The sequence below is a fragment of the Polypterus senegalus genome, chromosome 2, assembly GCF_016835505.1.
Source record: "Polypterus senegalus isolate Bchr_013 chromosome 2, ASM1683550v1, whole genome shotgun sequence".
Lineage (NCBI taxonomy): Eukaryota > Metazoa > Chordata > Cladistia > Polypteriformes > Polypteridae > Polypterus > Polypterus senegalus.
In genome coordinates, this window is record NC_053155.1 from 62,008,127 (window position 1) to 62,025,120 (window position 16,994).

Sequence of the window (16,994 nt, forward strand, 5' to 3'; positions counted from 1 at the left end):
GGACTTCAGGCTTCATACATTATATAGTTTATTATCTTCTAGAATATAAAAAACGTTTCTGTTTTAACAATGTGTTTACACAGATTATTGTAGAAACGGAACAGGCATGAAATGCGTGTGTTCCAAACAACGATCTATTATTTCCACTCTAAAACTCCACTTCACTCCCAGATACTCAATCAAGGCATGAGCTGAAAGAAGTTCGTGCACGTTCTAAATTGGCGGGGGGATGGAATAGCCGGCTGCCTATAGCTTCTCTTTATCAGCACATTTAGAAGACAAAGGACGCTGACGGAGAGGTGTGAAGGGATTTAAGAAGCAATTTAAGGTGGGACGGATCTACGAGTTTTTTCGTAGGCTCTGGTAATTCTAGTGTTAAGGATGGCTTCTTTCACCTGCATGGAGAGCTCCTTTAACCGCATGTTGTCTGTTCACAGCAAAATCTTCCACATGCAAGCACTGCACCTCAAATCAACTCCAGGCCTTTTACCTGCTTAATTTATAATGACATAACGACGGACTTGCCCACACCTGCCCATGAAATAGCCTTTTGAGTCAATTGTCCAATTACTTTTGAGCCCCTGAAATGAAGGGATTGTGTTAAAAAAATACTTTAGTTGCCTCATATTTTTATGTAATCGTTTTGTTCACCCCGCTGAATTAAAGCTGAAAGTCTGCACTTCAACTGCATCAGAGTTGTTTCATTTAAAATTCATTGTGGTAATGTACAGAACCAAAATTAGAAAAAAGTCTCTATCCAAATATTTATGGACCTAACTGTAACCCGATGTGTGGAGTACAAGTCCAAGGAGGTTACGCTCAACCTTTATAATGCACTGGTGAGGCCTCATCTTGAGTACTGTGTGCAGTTTTGGTCTCCAGGCTACAAAAAGGACATAGCAGCACTAGAAAAGGTCCAGAGAAGAGCGACTAGGCTGATTCCAGGGCTACAGGGGTTGAATTATGAGGAAAGATTAAAAGAGCTGAGCCTTCATTTCAGGTTCATTCATTGGTTGATTTAGTGACTAAAGGGGCCGTTACTTTTTCATAGGGGTGATACGGATGTTGGTGAGCCGACCTCTTTCAATAAATCAAAATGATCATTTAAAAACTGTGTATTGTGTTCACTCAGGTTGTGTTTTATGTTCTGGTCAATTTGGAGAAACAAAAATGGAGGAATTCTGGAAGGGGGCATATACTTCTTCACGGCACTCTAGTGCTGTTGCAACATGAGGTCTCCACGAGTGCCTACTTCTGTGTGTGCCCACCAAACACTGATGAGGTCAGCACTGATTCAGATCCGAGCTGTGGGCAGTCAAGGCTTTTACTTTGTTGTTTGTTAACCTTGTCTTTGTTGTTAAGACTGAAGAAGACGTGTGAGACGAGGCAGGGGTATGACAGCCAAGGATGGCACAGAACAAACGTTTTAGTCCTCCAGATGTTTTATATAGTAACCTGTGGCACTGACAAAGAGCTCCAATGATGACTAAAACGTGACAGTAATGTAGCGTCACACACTTACCATCCGGGGAGAACTGGTCACGCTCAAACACCGTAATGCACAGCACATCCTGCTCTAAATCCTTGATGAAGAACTGGCAGTTGGAATTCCACTTGGGATTGAGAGTGTCCTGCAGAGTCTTGGTGATGTGACACTGGGAGCCCATCGTCACCTCGCAGTACGGGTTGCTCTTTCCTGTGGTTTGAAAGGTAAGAATAAAACTGCTGGGAGAAGAGCGCACTCGCGGTTAAATGCACTTTATAAAATAAAATCATGTCACGTCTAAACCCACCCCCCCCTTTTCTTTTGATATTACAGCACTGTAGGATCACATTATGTGAGTCCCGGAGTGAATCAATTCGAGTAACGTGCCCGTGCTTCCATTTCTCTCTGACTTTTGGGATATTTTACATTGTGATTGGCTGAGAACTATGCACAAGTTATTAAAAATAAAAGCTTGTAACCGCTTGTGTCAAGATTATGATCATTTACAAAAACTATAACTAATTTGGTCGAATTAAAAACTAAAATAAAAGCTGAATGAAAAATGATAACAAATCTAAAATTAAAACCACTTACTTGAAAGCTGACTGCTTTAAAATTAAAATTGAGTGGAAATGAGAGTAGGTTGTATTCTGTTTTTGTAATAAACTGCTTGCTCATGTTCGATGTTCACAACATTTTGCGTGAGAAAGAAACCCACCGATTCTACTGAAAGTTCTCAACGGCCATCCTTCTGGATATCAGTTATTAAAACCTGGGACACCTGGGAAGTAATGGCATGAATAAAAACTGGCAGCAAAGTGACTCAGTGAGTTGGCCTTACAGCCGGCCATTGTCGACGTTACCCACGTACACTTTGGCTGTTTAAAGTCTCTATGGTTTGTAAAACACTAAAAGACCCAACATTAGAAGAAGTCGGTCAAAAGCATGTTAGGAGATCAAGCCACAGGCACCCCAGGGACCACACAGCAGATTAGGACCAATCAGATCAACCGGATAGTTGACAAAATTCCCAACAATTTGAATATTCTGATAAATCCTGCAGCTTTAATTCACAAACTGCAAGCCAAGTGTAACTGGCTTGAAGACAGTAGAACGGTAAATGTAAAAGGTGCAAACACAAAAACACACTGGCGTGCAAAGCGCATTCAAGAATGTGAACTATGGGCCTCGCTGGATCTTTAACACTGGGCCCACCCGTCAGTCTCGCTTTAAACATTTGTTGTATCCTGGCTTTCTGTTGCTAGCCTTTTTGAAGATGGTTACATGCTTTTGTTTGGTGGTGCGACACTCCGTTTTTTTTTTTTGTTTCTCCTCAATTTCTTGTTTTGTTTTTTACTTTCTCGTATATGGAGTATAGGGAAAGTATTGTAATCGTCCGAAGATTCGATGTCAAGATTTTGATGAATCTCAACGTTTTAGACCACCCCGTATATGAAGTATAGGGAAAGTATCAGAATCCTCCAAAAATTCCATTTCGAGACACTTTAGACCTCCCTGAGGTCCGAAAATATCATTTCAGGAATTATTTCTGTATGTAAACACGATGACTTGAGTACGCTTTCAGTTACTACATTTTGCATACAAGTATTAGGTACAAAACATAGATTTCTAGCAACTTTTGAGCTATTTCTGTTAACAAGAAGTAGTACTTTACCTTTTATTCATACATTCATGAGTTCACTTTATTCAACTTTACTTTTATAATAATTGTTCAATATATTATTAATTTGATTTGATTTGCAGTTGATGGTTTCTAATGTACAGAATATAAAAATATAATCTGTGTCTTGCGGTTTACTCCTCAAATATCCATCCCCATATCTTGAGTATACAAGAACGTCTAGTGGAGAGCACTCCTGATTTTTCTTTTCCACATCTGGTTTGATTTCTGCCCCATGTCTGGTGGATTACGTATTCGACCGTTGTTAAAAAATGAAACCCATCTCTGGCCAGTGGTCAATATTTTAGACTCTGCTGCCAGTACGGAGTTGTGCTTTGTGGCAATGTCTTCTCTGCTTTAAATGATCCCCAGTAAAGCAGATGTATGAAAAGTTGTGTTAATAAAAGATAAGCAGTCACGTTACCTACTTAATTTTTTTGTTTAAAATTTTGGTCAGGAACAATATCTGTACATGAATGTATAAATTGTTTATGTCTTTTGTTTTGCATTCTGTAAACTGCAGATTATTCTTTATGACTAGGTAATTATATTGCACTAGGGGGTTCACCCCCTGCTCGCCTTAGTCGCCAACATTATTCCCCCCGGCCTGTGTTACGTGCCAGCCACTTCACATCTCTGCCACTCTCATTGTGAAGAGGGGGGCTGAACGCACCCCCAGGAGACGCGGTCGCTCCTCCGAAACCCCCTCTTAAACGGTGAAACAGTGGGAAACAAGTAGTTTTTTTTTACCTCCTCTTTGCTCGATCCGCTGCTGGCTTGTCGTGTGATCTGCATCTCGTGTGGCACTTCGAACATTTAAAAGCCTGTACAGAAGCTGTCCTAGTCTTTGTCTTTTATTTTTGGCCCCGGGCGTGGTTAAATCTCTTCGGCACAACGTCTCGTCTCACGGGACGTGAGTTCTTGATATTTTTTAGTTTATAATTTAAAAATGGAATAAGAATCTGAAAACCTAACATCATCACATTAATGTTCAATAAATTCTGGAAAGAATAATACCAAACATATATATATATAGGTTTTTAAATAAGCCTGATTTAAAGTGTGACAAGAAACGTGACATAAAAAGTCACATAAAATCGTTGCACTGTTAGCCTTAGGATTTTATATATAGAGAGTAGATAACAGTAAGTAGGCCCACGAGATTGTATACCTGAAAGTCTTTGCATTCAGAAGGAAACTGCGTATGGATAGCTGAGGTTACAAAAGAGCCCCACTGAGTCTTTAGTGGGCACATCTGCATGAGCCTACAATCCCTTTGCTATGGAGGCACAGCAGAGTGTGTGTCCAGTTAACTGGCACTGTCCTTGTGAGTGTGGGTGGGCTTGCAGGGCTGTCATACAAACTGCTGAGATCGGCTGAGCCCATCCTGAGACCCTGAATCGTGTTATGTTACAGTGCTATACCCGGGATGCCCAGGTTTGCCACCCAGCAATACTGCAAATTAGTGTTCTTGAATTGTTGTTCAATAGTTTTTTAGACTATTTGTGCCTATAATAATCAGTTAGAAAATGGTAGGGGGTGGGCCCTGTGAAGGAGTGGCGCCCTGCCCAATGCAGAGTGGTGGCTCTTAGAATAAGGATCTGCACTGGTATCCTGAGGGTTGCCGGTTCGAATCCCCGTCACTGCCAAAAGAGATCCTACTCTGCTGGGCCCTTGAGCAACACCCTTAACCTGTAACTGCTCCAGGGGCGCTGCACAATGGCTGACCCTGCGCTCTGACCCCAAGGGGTATGCAAAAACGAACAAATTCCTAATACGAGAAATTGTATAAGGCGAAATAAAAAAAAAAAATTAACATCACGCTGCTGTAAGTTTCGGAAGTGATGAAAAAATTAAAAGGTGAAAGCAAAAACATGAATGAGGCAGCGATTACTAATTGTATTGTAGGCTGTTGGGAGGCCATGATCAAGTGCGATGGACTGAATAATCTTTTAAAATAAATGAGATGAAGTGACTCCAGGACAAAATGAATACATAATAACGTGGATTCTTTGTAGCCTTTCATTTTTTCATATTTTTGAATTAACTCGACCTACACATCAGATTATTATTTAAAAATACTTAAAATGTAGACCAACAAAAATGACTGTGAATGATAAAGCAAAGATATGAGTGCCTACCATGTGATCTGCAGGGCTTCAACTCAATACCCTCCACGATGTTCACCATCAGTCGGCCAATTCCGGTGGCTCTTTGGGAGCGCACTGTGGAAACGGAAAATAGACCTGTTAAAATACTGCAGTCTGAGCAGGTAAGCAATGTGCTATGGTGGGGGGAGCAGACGCCACACATTACAGCAGTGGTGCCAGCTGGGCTCAGCTGCTCCTTGCCCTGGATTGTGTGGCATCACCTCTGTGGCTGCTCACAAGTCCCATTGTAGCTTTCTTTCACTCTTTCGGGTGTTATTGATGGAGATCAGGCATAGCCTTGGGATTATGAGACTGTCTTACAGGTCGAAGTAAATGCCCACTCCCACCTGAAGGTATCCAGTGGGGTCCCCATATCTCCCAGCCCTGTTTTTCCTGGACCAGGAGGAGCAACATGGAGGTAAGTGTGACCACACTCCCCTGAAGTCTACAAATATGTCTAAAGTTGCTTTCAATAGACAAAAGATTACCAGTCGCTGTCGTATTGGCTGAATGGAAACTGGAAAGCCTCTCCTGTCACAATTGTGATACTGGCAAGGATGGGCATAGATGCCAGTCAACTTTGCACCTCACACACATGCAAACTCCATGAAAATCTTTCCTTCCCACATAACATTTCAAATCTGAACGGTTGAATTTGGGAGTCACAACTCCTGGGTCCAAAGCTCAGATCCCAGCCCAGTTACTTTCTTTGTGGGGTCCGCACATTTTCTTTGTATTTTAACATACAAGTTGCTTAGAAAAATCAGTGTCACTGGCGAGAAATCACCCAGGGTCTCAACTCTCTCTGCTTTGTGTCCTCACATTAAACTCGGGAGAGCTTGAAGGGAAGGCCCCCTGGCTTTTGAAGGGTGTCATGGTAGGCAGCGGGCTCTCTTGCTGTCTTTTCAGCCTTGCTGCTCCTCTCTACAGTAATGGAGAACAAAGTTCCATTTGGTGAAAAAAAAACATCAAATAAAATATGGTGGAATCAGAGTTAGCTGGTAATGGCATTTCAGGAGATGAGCGTGATGACCCCTGGCAGCGGTTAGTCGGACTTCAAGATGCTGACATGCAGGTTTAGGTACCCCGCAGTACAGATTCATAAACGGTCCTGACAAGTTTGCCACGCTGTGAATGTCTTAACTGCTTTTTCAACTAAACGATTGCTTAATGAAACATAAAAATACCCCGCAGACTGGGTGCCGGTGGGCTGCTTACCTAAGTAGGCCTTTTCCCTTTTCTTTTTCTCTGTTTCAATGTACAGTTCTGAAGCAGCTTTAATTTTTTGAACCCAGGCCGTCCTGTAAAGCATTAGAAAGTATAATTTAGTAAAAGTGACAGTCAGAGAAAGGCAGAGAAATGTCTACGACATTAAAAGAAAAATTTTAATCAGAAAGAAAAAAAAAAGGCAGGGACATACCTTTCATTAATGCTTTCAGCTCGGAGCGTGTAGACGCGGTCAATATGAGAAATGTGAAAAATGGGCTCATCTCCTGACGGATCAGTCGGCAGCTTCACTAGCACCTCGTTTAAGAAAATGGGCTGTAAGGGGGCAACATGGAGACGTCAGTGAGAGCGGCAGAGGCAGATCATGAGGATGACTAAAGTACTGGAAAATTGCTAGCTGAATTTCATCCGTTGTATTCTTTACTAGAAAACTTATTCCAGAAGAAGCTTTAAGTGCATGTCCTACATACTGTAATTTGTGTCTCACTTTCAAATCAAAAGTACTGAATCAGCTAAACTGTTACTGCCTACTGATGTACTTAAGTGTACTGATGCACAAGACTTAGTAACACAACGTCCTAAAGTCATAAGTGTTTGAAATCTTGAAGGAGATCTGCTGCGAGATGAAGAGCAAAGATCATAAAAATGAGGTACGCAGTCATAAGAATGTAAAGTGTGCAAATGAGAGCGTTTATCTCCTCCCTGAAGACATGTTACTTTCAGAATATACTGCTTGGTATGGCTGGCTCAGGGATCATTGAAATATTGGAATATATGAAAGCAAGAGTGAGTTGGGTGAATAATAAGGTGAACTCTTTTCACTCACTTCTTGGTTTTTCTTTGGAAAACTACACACTCAGTCCCCCATAAACATCTCCTGGCTACAAGAGCATTGATCACAAACACAGAGTCGTGTATTTTATTGAAGACATGCCCGCAGAAAAAACAATCATCCCAGGCCTTGTCCACAGTACTGTGTTTTCATCTAAAAACGCAGACATTTTACCTTTCATCCATACTACCTTGGCATTTTAAATCTCAAAAATGGAGACTTTTGAAAATGCTCCTCAGAGCCATATACCTCTGAAAATGATGGCTCGGCCTTGCAATGCGGACGGGTGAAAAATGTAGACAGTGCACTCAGATTTGTTTGTGATTCATTTTTGTAATCAACTGTTTATTTTACTTAACAAAGTTGGGAATAATTAAATATTTCAACACACCCCCATCCTAAGTCCCGTGCCATGCCAACCAACCAACCACACCACCACACACACACATACGCCAAAGGGAGTGCCTGCATCACCAGTCCCTGCTCATAAAAGATGTAACTGTGGAGTTATGAATGGACTCTCTGGGTGCTCCACTAGTCCGTGATGCTAACAACTCCAGAAGAATCAGGTTTTGAAAAGAAGATGGACAGATTTTCAGCAAGATTAGGGAACTTCTGCCAAGAGGCAAGAAGACACGTAGTAGCTGCAGTGCCGAGACACAAGAATTTGGTTCACTGATAGAGTAAGGCCTGAAAGATCCAAGATTACAAGAATATGTGGCAACAGAGGAATAGGAAGTGATAGCACTGAGGAAAGTGAGCAAGAGATTAGAGACCAGAGAGCAAGCACAGGAGGACAAAACCAATGGCATCACAGGGTCATAAGTGACCGACAGGATCTGAGCTAAAGTGCATTGATTGTGGCTTACGAGGAGTAAAATATATCCTGCGTACAAACTTAAATTGAGTAAACTGATAAATAGGGTTTCTTAATGAAAATTTGACATTTTTAAGAAGTGCCTCCCAGGAAATAGGAGAGGATAATGTGAGGTCCTGGGACCACCAAGAGATGAAGGTAAAAGTTTATTAGAATCCTTAAATAGCAGGAAGTAAAGAGCTGAGACAAGCTTTCTGAGAAGAGGAAAGGAACAAGCAAAACGGAAAAGAGGATCAAAGGGCTAAAGTGATGTAAGGGAGACACCATGTGCCACTACAGTAGTGCTAAACAAACTGTAGATTGTAGAAAAAGGCCAGATCACCTGACGAACTGATGCCACGCTCCCTCCAAGCAGGCAGAAAACATGGTGACCACCTAAGAGCAACACATGATTATTAAATCTAGGTTTCAGTTTTATGTCAAGTTTGTATAATGTACAGCATAATGGGTCCTACGTGGAGTTTGAAACTGGCACATACAATTTAATTTGTAAGGGCGTACAATTGCCAAGTCTAGGGAAAGCCAAGCTGGAGCGATTGAAGAACATATACAGTGCCAAACTGGATTTAATGTATAACCCCAATGACACAACTCAAAAAGAAGCAGTGATACTCCTGCGTTACACCTCTCCTTGACCAGAGCAGTGCGCTTCATTTGGGGTCTTCTGCCATTCCAGATTAAATTGGAGAGAAGAAAACAAACCATGAAGCAAAGAGAGGGAGAAGGAGGCAAGGAAATCATGGAACTGGCCAAAATGAATCTGGGGTCATCTTTACAGTGGCCAGTCAAGACAGAAAAGACATACGGATATCTGACCTAGCATCAGCAAAAACCTGTTAATGATCAGAGACAGCAATGCCTTAATATATGAACTGGTTAGTAATAGGGACAAATGGGGATTAAGTAGACGTGCTAAGTAGTGGAGGGGAGAACTTCAACGAAAGTAATTTTATACTCTGACATAATTTTAAAAGACTTGAAAAAATCTAAAATGTGTAGGAGATCTTTTGGAACATTCCCTAGATATAGGATGTCATTGACATTTTATGATCACTATTATATAATGAAATAGGCCTAAGAAAAGCAGAGGTACTAATGGCCTTGGACAATGACTCCAAAGATGAATTAAACAGAAGAGGGGAGAGAGGACAGCCCAGTCTGATGATTTCTTAATAAGCAAAGTAGCCGAAAGGTTTGCATTTGTGAGCAACACAGCTGAAGGAGTATTTTAATCATGCCTACAAATTCGACACTAAATCTTATTTTCTCCAATACCTGCCATAAAATGCCCAGTTCGATTGAATGCCTTTTCAGCATCCAAGGAAAGTAAAGCCATGGGTAAAGGAAAGGAGAGGGCTGCATCAATTATATAAAGTAGTACTCTTCTAGGGTTATCTGAAGCAAAGTTGGAGAAAGTAAAAACAATTTGATAGGAGTAAACTAGTTTAAGGAAAACAGATTCAACTCTGCCATACTAGGACTTTAGCAAAGAATTTTAAATCTAAATTAATTAAAGATAACAGCTTGTAATTCTGCCATTGGGTACGGTCTTTGCCTTGTTTTAATAAAGGAGTAATGATTGCGGGGTTGACTCTTCTATTCAAATATAGTGAAGAAATGGATGTATTCAACATTTGGAAAAGAGGTAAAGAAAGCTGTTCCCAAGTGTCTCAAATTAACTCGGGTGGAATGCCATCAGTGCCTGGGGCTTTGCCTCTATTCAGAGTACACAGTGCTTCTCTTAGCTCTCCAGAGTAACAGCAGCCATGTTTCCTCACCTGAAAGATAGGGCAAATTCAGCGAATCTAGAAAATGTGGGGAAATTGAGGGTGTTTGGATTGGCACTTCAGAAAATAAATGTAAATAGTAATTAATTAACTAATGCTTGGGGTCATTTTTCATTGAAAATGATTCAGTCCTGATAGAAGAGGTAGTAGCAAAGAAATCATTATGGCCAGGGCCAGGAGATTACTGGGCTTAGCTCCAGAGACATCTGGTCTGATTTTTTTAAGCTTATTACGCATCCCTTCCCTGACTGGATCCTGCTCATTACAATATCTTGTACCCTGATTGATCACGCTTTGTAGAAGAAAACCATACTCCAACATAGTGGACACAGAAGAGTTGCTTCCAAGTTTGAATCCTGCATAAACGTGTAAAAGGCAATTCATTTACCAGTCGCTACAGCTTTGTGATAAATCCTGTGGCCAGCAGCGTTACTAACCCTTCAAGGAATTCTTCTATGATGTGTATATGGCTGGTGTAGGTGAACGTCTATATCACATACGTTTTTGGCCATTTTAATGTGGACAGAGATACATTTATAAATGATAAGAAAACGTTAGTGTGGATGGAGATCTTTTTCTTTTTAAAAACCCAGTTTTTAAAATGAAAACATAGTAGTTGGACTTAGCCTCAGCTCATTTCCTCACAATTTGTCCCCCACCTTGGTCTTGAGGTTAGACTGCCAATCAACAGGCAATACTAAAACCCCTTATCGATGGGAACTTGTCCATTAGTGGCTAGACTGGCTTGGGGAAAAACAATTCCATCTACATATGCAAGCCACCCCAAGTGGCTCTTCTCAGTCCACACTCTGAGGTCCCCGTTCTGTTGGCAAGAATAAGTCTAGCAAATGTGTTTAATCCACACTTTGGCCACTTATAAGCACAACAGCATTGTTTCCCCGCTAGGTGATGGGGATATAGGCTAACTGGTAAATTGAAAGCTTCCAGTGACGACTTGGCTGCAATCTCATCACCACTTCTTTTATGACATTTGCAAAGCTGCTGTTGCACTTCTGTCTCACTGCACTATCAAGGGCGAGGGAGCAAATTCTTACCTACTCTGACATTTCAGTTTTTTCAGGCCGAATGGCAAGTTAACTGATACTTGTGGAAACATGACACTGGAACATCTAATTGGGAAAATGGCTGTTTTGTTGTGATTAGTTTCCAGATTCAACAACAAAATTCCTAGTTGGTATGCTTATCATTAAAAATGTTTAAAGAATGTGAATACTTTAATAATGCTAATGCGTCCTGTACTGAGATGACATTCTCACATAGTGTTCTGCAAAGAATTATAAGCCATATGATACCTTTAAAACTCCATTAGAGTGGTGATGACTGTAAAATGAGAATCACTGCTGCCCTGTTTTACAGTGTGTGAGCACCATATGTTTATGTGGTAAATGATAAAACCTGGCATATAATTGAACTGCCAAATTGCTCTGAAATGAATACTTGGTCATCATTTGTACATGGAAGAATCTGCCCCTCTCCTGACTTGAGGAGTACTTGGGGGTCAGACTTAATCACCCTGTTTCTGATTACATGTAACATTAGTCTGACAATAACGGTGCACTCACGGTTTTGTACATCTTGTACTGAAGGTTGGATTTGGGACTGAAGACCTTGTCTGTGCCAGATGACCCAAGAGGTTTGATGATTTGTGTGAGCAGCAGAAAGTCGTTGAAGAGGAAACCATACAACTCCTTATTACTTTTCGCTTTGTAGAGTTTGCCACTGTGAAGAAACTTACGAGGTCCCAGGCAGTTGGTCACTGAATTGAATACCAATTGCTTCAAAAAAAAAGAAAGAGTTAAATATAGTTAAATGGTTAGCTACAATGAAAATGCAGAAAGTACCCAGTGAACACTATAAGAGGCCAGGCGACGGGCTGCTCAACTGCATCAGGGCACATCAGAGTGGCAGAAAGAACAACGACAACCTTATCCGTGTGAGGCTAAACAAACTCCACTAACAGGCGCCCTCACCACACGCTGTGCAGGAAGGCAATATGATCTAATGTCAAAGTCAACGGACTTCAGACCCCAAGTCTGCCTCACTGTGTGACCCTGAGTGAGTCACTTAATCTGCCTGTACTCCGGTTGTAAAAAATAGCTCCTATCAGTTGCCTTGGATGAGGGCGTCAGCCAAATGTAAAATAATAAAAATAATAACTCTCACTGCTTTCCAGAACTTCACAAATACTAGAAACTTTTTATTATTGATCAGCTCTCTGAATACGGTTTAAAACAGAAATAAATGGATGAGGGGCGAGTGTGCCCTGTGGTGGAGTAGCGCACTGCCATGTGATGGAGAAGCACTTTATCCATGGTTGGCGAGACTGCCCCATGATGGATTACCACACTGTCCAGGTTTGCTGATGGTGCCCCATGATGGAGAAGCACTGTATCCACAGTTGGCAGATGTGGCCCGTGATGGCTGCATGATGGAGTAGCACTCTATCCATGGTTGGTGAGTGAGTCCTCTGATGTAATAGCACTCCGTTCAGGGTTGGCAAATGTGCTCTGTCATGGAGTAGCACCCTGCCCTGTGATGGAGAAGTACTCTATTCACAGTTGCCAGATGTGGCCCGTGATGACTGCATGATGGAGTAGCACATTGCCCGGTAATAAAGGAGCACCCTGTCCACAATTTCTGAGGTGGAGTAGCACCCTGCCATGTGATGGTGAAGCTCTTGATCCATGGTTGGCGAGACTACCCCATGATGAAGTAGCACTCTTTCCATGGTTGCTGAGCGTGCCCTGTGATGAAATATCATTCCATCCTTGGTTGGTAAGTGTGCCCTGTGATGGAGAAGCACTCTAACCGCTGTCAGAGAATGTGCCTGTGATGGAGCAGCACCTTGTCTATGATTGGTGAGTGTGCTACTGGAAATCCTTGAACTGGATTAAGCAAGTTAGAACATGGAAGAATGAACTTTTTCTTCGGCTTATTATTTGGCTGACACCTTTATCCAAGGTGACTTACAACCTCTGAGATACAAATGGATGGCAGGTGTGGCATGAAGAGCAGGACTGGACAGGGCTGGAAAGGCTTCACAACAGGAGGACCATGAGCCTTTGTTACACTGTATCAGGATGAGAGTCTGAGTGGGCTCTACAATGAACTGCCAGACTCCCTACGGCACTGTACTATAAAAGCAGCCTCAGAAAATGGTGGGATGGATGGATGTTGATTATTATTAAAAAGAAGTAGTAGTAGTAGTAGGACTGTCAAGCATACACAGTACAGTGAAAATCTTACTTGCATACCCAGCTAGCATGCAAAATGTCATCAAATGATATGAATTGCTATATAAGCACTAAATACAGCACATTCTTTCACTTTGTAATTATTATTAAGGTGCACAGCAGGTCCGCACTGTGCGTCACACTAGACCACATTTCAGTTAAGTGGATGAGAACATTAAGGACACACGGCTGTGCTGGCAAAACCTCCTACATAATCACAGATGTTTTATTATAGCAGATGACAGTTGAGCATGCACCGTGATGTCAGTCATCTTAGTCAGTCAGTCCACTGATTTGAAGATAATAACTGCACAGCAAAACCCAGGGTAGAAATTGTCAAAAGGACCTCCTTATCCCAAAATATAGCACAAGAAGTAGAGGGGCTTTCTACTTATTTCGCAGTGTGTATTATTCAGTCACTTCCAAGAAAACTACAATACAGTAGTTACTTAAACTTTTTGTCTGTCGGTGTCATCCTCTGAGCTCATTTTTATGCCGCTCTGCAGCACGGGTCTGAAGACCTTTGACTCATTTGTACTTTGTTCTCTAATGTGCAGAATCATGGACGATACCCAATGCACGGATAGGCATACGCCCGATGACAGCACTGGTCAACTTTTTCTAATTTATACAGTCAAGTCACTTCAGCATATTTTTTTGAGTATTCTTCACTAAGTGCAGCAACAGAGAGCTGAAAGTCTGGGCAGTAGGTGACTGGATGGGTGCCCTTATTGTGACGAGTGTTTGGACAGAGGGGCTTAAAATGCTTTTTGAGGGTGTATGAGATTTATAACTGAAGCTGAAGTTCTCCTTCAAACATTCTCTGAAGTGAAGGGCCTCCCAGGTTATGCTGCCCTGATGTTCTGTTTTGAGGTGGGCCATAAGTCAAGCCCGGCCCCGATTCCCTGATCTTACCTCTGACAGGCCTTCACATTGAACATGTGCTTGGATCCACTCCAGCCGGTCCGAGTTTTCTTTTTCGCGTACTCCTTCATTGACCTGTGAGCACAGCTCCTCGGCCTTCTCCAGGGCCTGTTTCAGGTGACTGTGGTCAGGGTGGTTCTCAGGGGTGTTTTCCAGGATCTGTCAGAGACCAAAACACACTGAGTCAGATTAAAGTGGGGGTCTGTATCAAGTTTAGAGGGCTGCTTGAGGTTCCACTAGGCACCTGCTCTTTTTAAGCTTTGAATGTTCACTAAGATTGAATTACAGGGATGGTCTTCATGTGCTGCCCACAGCCCTTTGGCCCTGTCCCTTTACTGGACATTCTTCGCATTTTGTTTAATTTGTACAGTGGATTGAATATTTTAGTGATATTGGGTCAATAATAATTGTTTATGATTAACAGTATAACTGACGGTTACATCCTGTGTAAATGCTTGAACGGATGGCTTGGCATCCCAACTGGGACGGAGGGTGAAATCTTACCCAGCTGGGAGGCCAGTGTGGGTGGGCTACATAAGTAGAGGTGCAACCTGGGTGGGATAACTGCAGGTTCCAATCCCAGTCTGGGCAATCATATAATGGACGGATGTGGGGAAACTGACTATCAGGGATGGTTTACCCCACATGGTGAAAGGTGGCAGTGTTACTCTGTTTGGACTCCTGCAGGCTTTGTCATTTCAGAAGGGCAGCCCTGCTGGGACCCCTGGGTGCTGCCAGGTGAAGGTATCCCCACTTTGGGGAGCTTTCGCATGACCTGGAAGTGCTTCCGTCATGTTATGTCATGATATTGCAAATACTCCCGGGTCTAACATAAAAGGAGTCATCTCTCCTCACTTTGGTGAGTCAGTGCTGGGAGGAGAGGAGACAAACATCACCAGAGGAATGGAAGGAAACTTTAATTAAAGGTGCTGATTAACTCTTTCAAGGCTGATTGTCATAATTCAGAAGTACAGGACGGTAATCGGCTGTAAACTGCGACAAAAATCGTCCTTATGTTTTAGTTCAACTCTCTTTGCTAGAAGGAAAGTTACATAGCTTTGTTGATTTAACTTCGATTCCCTACGCGTGCATGAGTAGCGAAGAGCAAACAACCTCTAAAATGGCATCAACATCTGGTGAGAGACCAAAGCGAATGAGCAAAGCAAAATACTCAATGGATGTTTTATGTAATTTCGTTGAATAGGACTCTGACTTGTCAGACTCGGAGTTTGATGCAAGTGATCTGGAGATGTATATCGAAAACGAAAGTGAGGTACCGGCATCAGCTGATCAGTCGCTGGCTGATCGTGGTGCTGAACACGTTCGTGTAGCTGATGCGCCTAAAGCAGTGCTGGCCTGGGAGGACCACCTCTAATGATGACAAGAGGTACAAACCATATTGCGTCACACTGCGACTGCCACCGCCGCCCACCTGCTGTGTGAAGACAGCCACACTTCCTCCCCACCCCATCGAGGCGCCCCTGCTGCCAGAGATGCCGACAGTGTGTCAACAGCAGCCACAGCACATAGCAACAGACGTTTGGCGTGCTTTTCAGAAAACTCAGTTTTTTGAAATAAATATTCAGCCCTCAAAGATTTAAACGTAAGACTGGGATCTGCCAGTTTAGTGAAGGTAATGTATAAATAACTAACCTTTATTTGCATCCATGACTGGGTGGGGTGCAATTGCGTCTGGGGTTTGGGGCTCAGTGGCATCCCCTTGTGGTCACAACTATCATAACTGATAGGCTCCATTTTACCTTGCAATATAACTGAGAGCCACGATTACATCGGTCTGAAAATATAAGAAGGTCTTCACTCAGCTACTTACATTTTTAATGATGAGTGGATATCTCGTAACTCTTTGCATTGGTTTTAATAAAAAACTTGAAAGTGGCATTCCCTTGCACCGTGGGTCCATTGCCAGCCTCTGCAAATATAAGAATTAAAAATCCTAAAATTACAGAGCTAATTATCACAAAAAAAGTGTTTAGTTACATAAGCAAACCCCAGATCAGTCGCTCTTCACATCCATATCCCTGCATGCACATCTCCTGGCATAGTGTGGTGGTTTACAGAAAAGTTAGCCTTGGCTAGTCGATCTTAAGAGAGGGGTTGAAAAATAAATAAATGGACAAAAAGTAGACCCCTTGGCAAAGCTCATTAAACAGAAACAATGGGATTCATCCTTAGGTCAAGGCCTTGGAGAGCCGGGTGACTCCACATAATCCAGCAGAGTTTAGCCCGAGGAAACTGCCATGAGGGTTCAACACCCAAAAAAGCAAAGGACCATATGTAAGGACAATTTGGTGAGAGCCATTAGATGGACTAAACTTTAGCAACTGTAACAGGATACATGGGACAACACTTCACTACCTGGCAAGGCTTATGTAGGATCCATAAATGGGGGGGTTGGTTCTCACAATTAGATTATTTGTTATTATCTATTGCATATTGTTATATGTGGGCCCATTTCTGAGACTGTGGTCAGTGCAATGTCGGTAAAGGTCCTCACTGGCAAGGCTGAATGGGAGGGTCAGATCAAGCTAAAATGGTGATTAACAAACCTGTGCAATGGTGCTGTGTGGCACACAGGGTCAATACTTCTGGAAGAGGAGGATGGGGTGGTGGGCCCAAACTCAAAAAGGTAGCAGGGGGGATCTAAGAATGTGTTTCATTTACAGGGGACACGCACTATTCGGCCACAAGTAGAAATTGGATGCTAAAAAGGAGACTCCTGATAACAGTTGGGGGAGCATTGTGGATTCCTGCCAGA

The 16,994-nt window shown here is 42.4% G+C and overlaps 1 protein-coding gene across 5 annotated transcripts in view; it reads right to left on the reverse strand.

Moving 5' to 3' along the window:
• The window catches only part of itsn1 (intersectin 1 (SH3 domain protein)), a 331,858-nt gene that overhangs the window by 6,993 nt on the left and 307,871 nt on the right, over positions 1 to 16,994 (reverse strand). For all 5 annotated transcript variants that reach the window (XM_039743834.1, XM_039743835.1, XM_039743833.1 and 2 more), the window contains 7 exons: positions 16,050 to 16,148; positions 14,210 to 14,377; positions 11,624 to 11,836; positions 6,738 to 6,859; positions 6,536 to 6,618; positions 5,309 to 5,392; positions 1,523 to 1,696 (listed from right to left, as the gene is read on the reverse strand). In XM_039743834.1, coding sequence (XP_039599768.1) covers positions 1,523 to 1,696; positions 5,309 to 5,392; positions 6,536 to 6,618; positions 6,738 to 6,859; positions 11,624 to 11,836; positions 14,210 to 14,377; positions 16,050 to 16,148 — 943 coding nt within the window. The remainder of the gene's footprint in view (positions 1 to 1,522; positions 1,697 to 5,308; positions 5,393 to 6,535; positions 6,619 to 6,737; positions 6,860 to 11,623; positions 11,837 to 14,209; positions 14,378 to 16,049; positions 16,149 to 16,994) is intronic.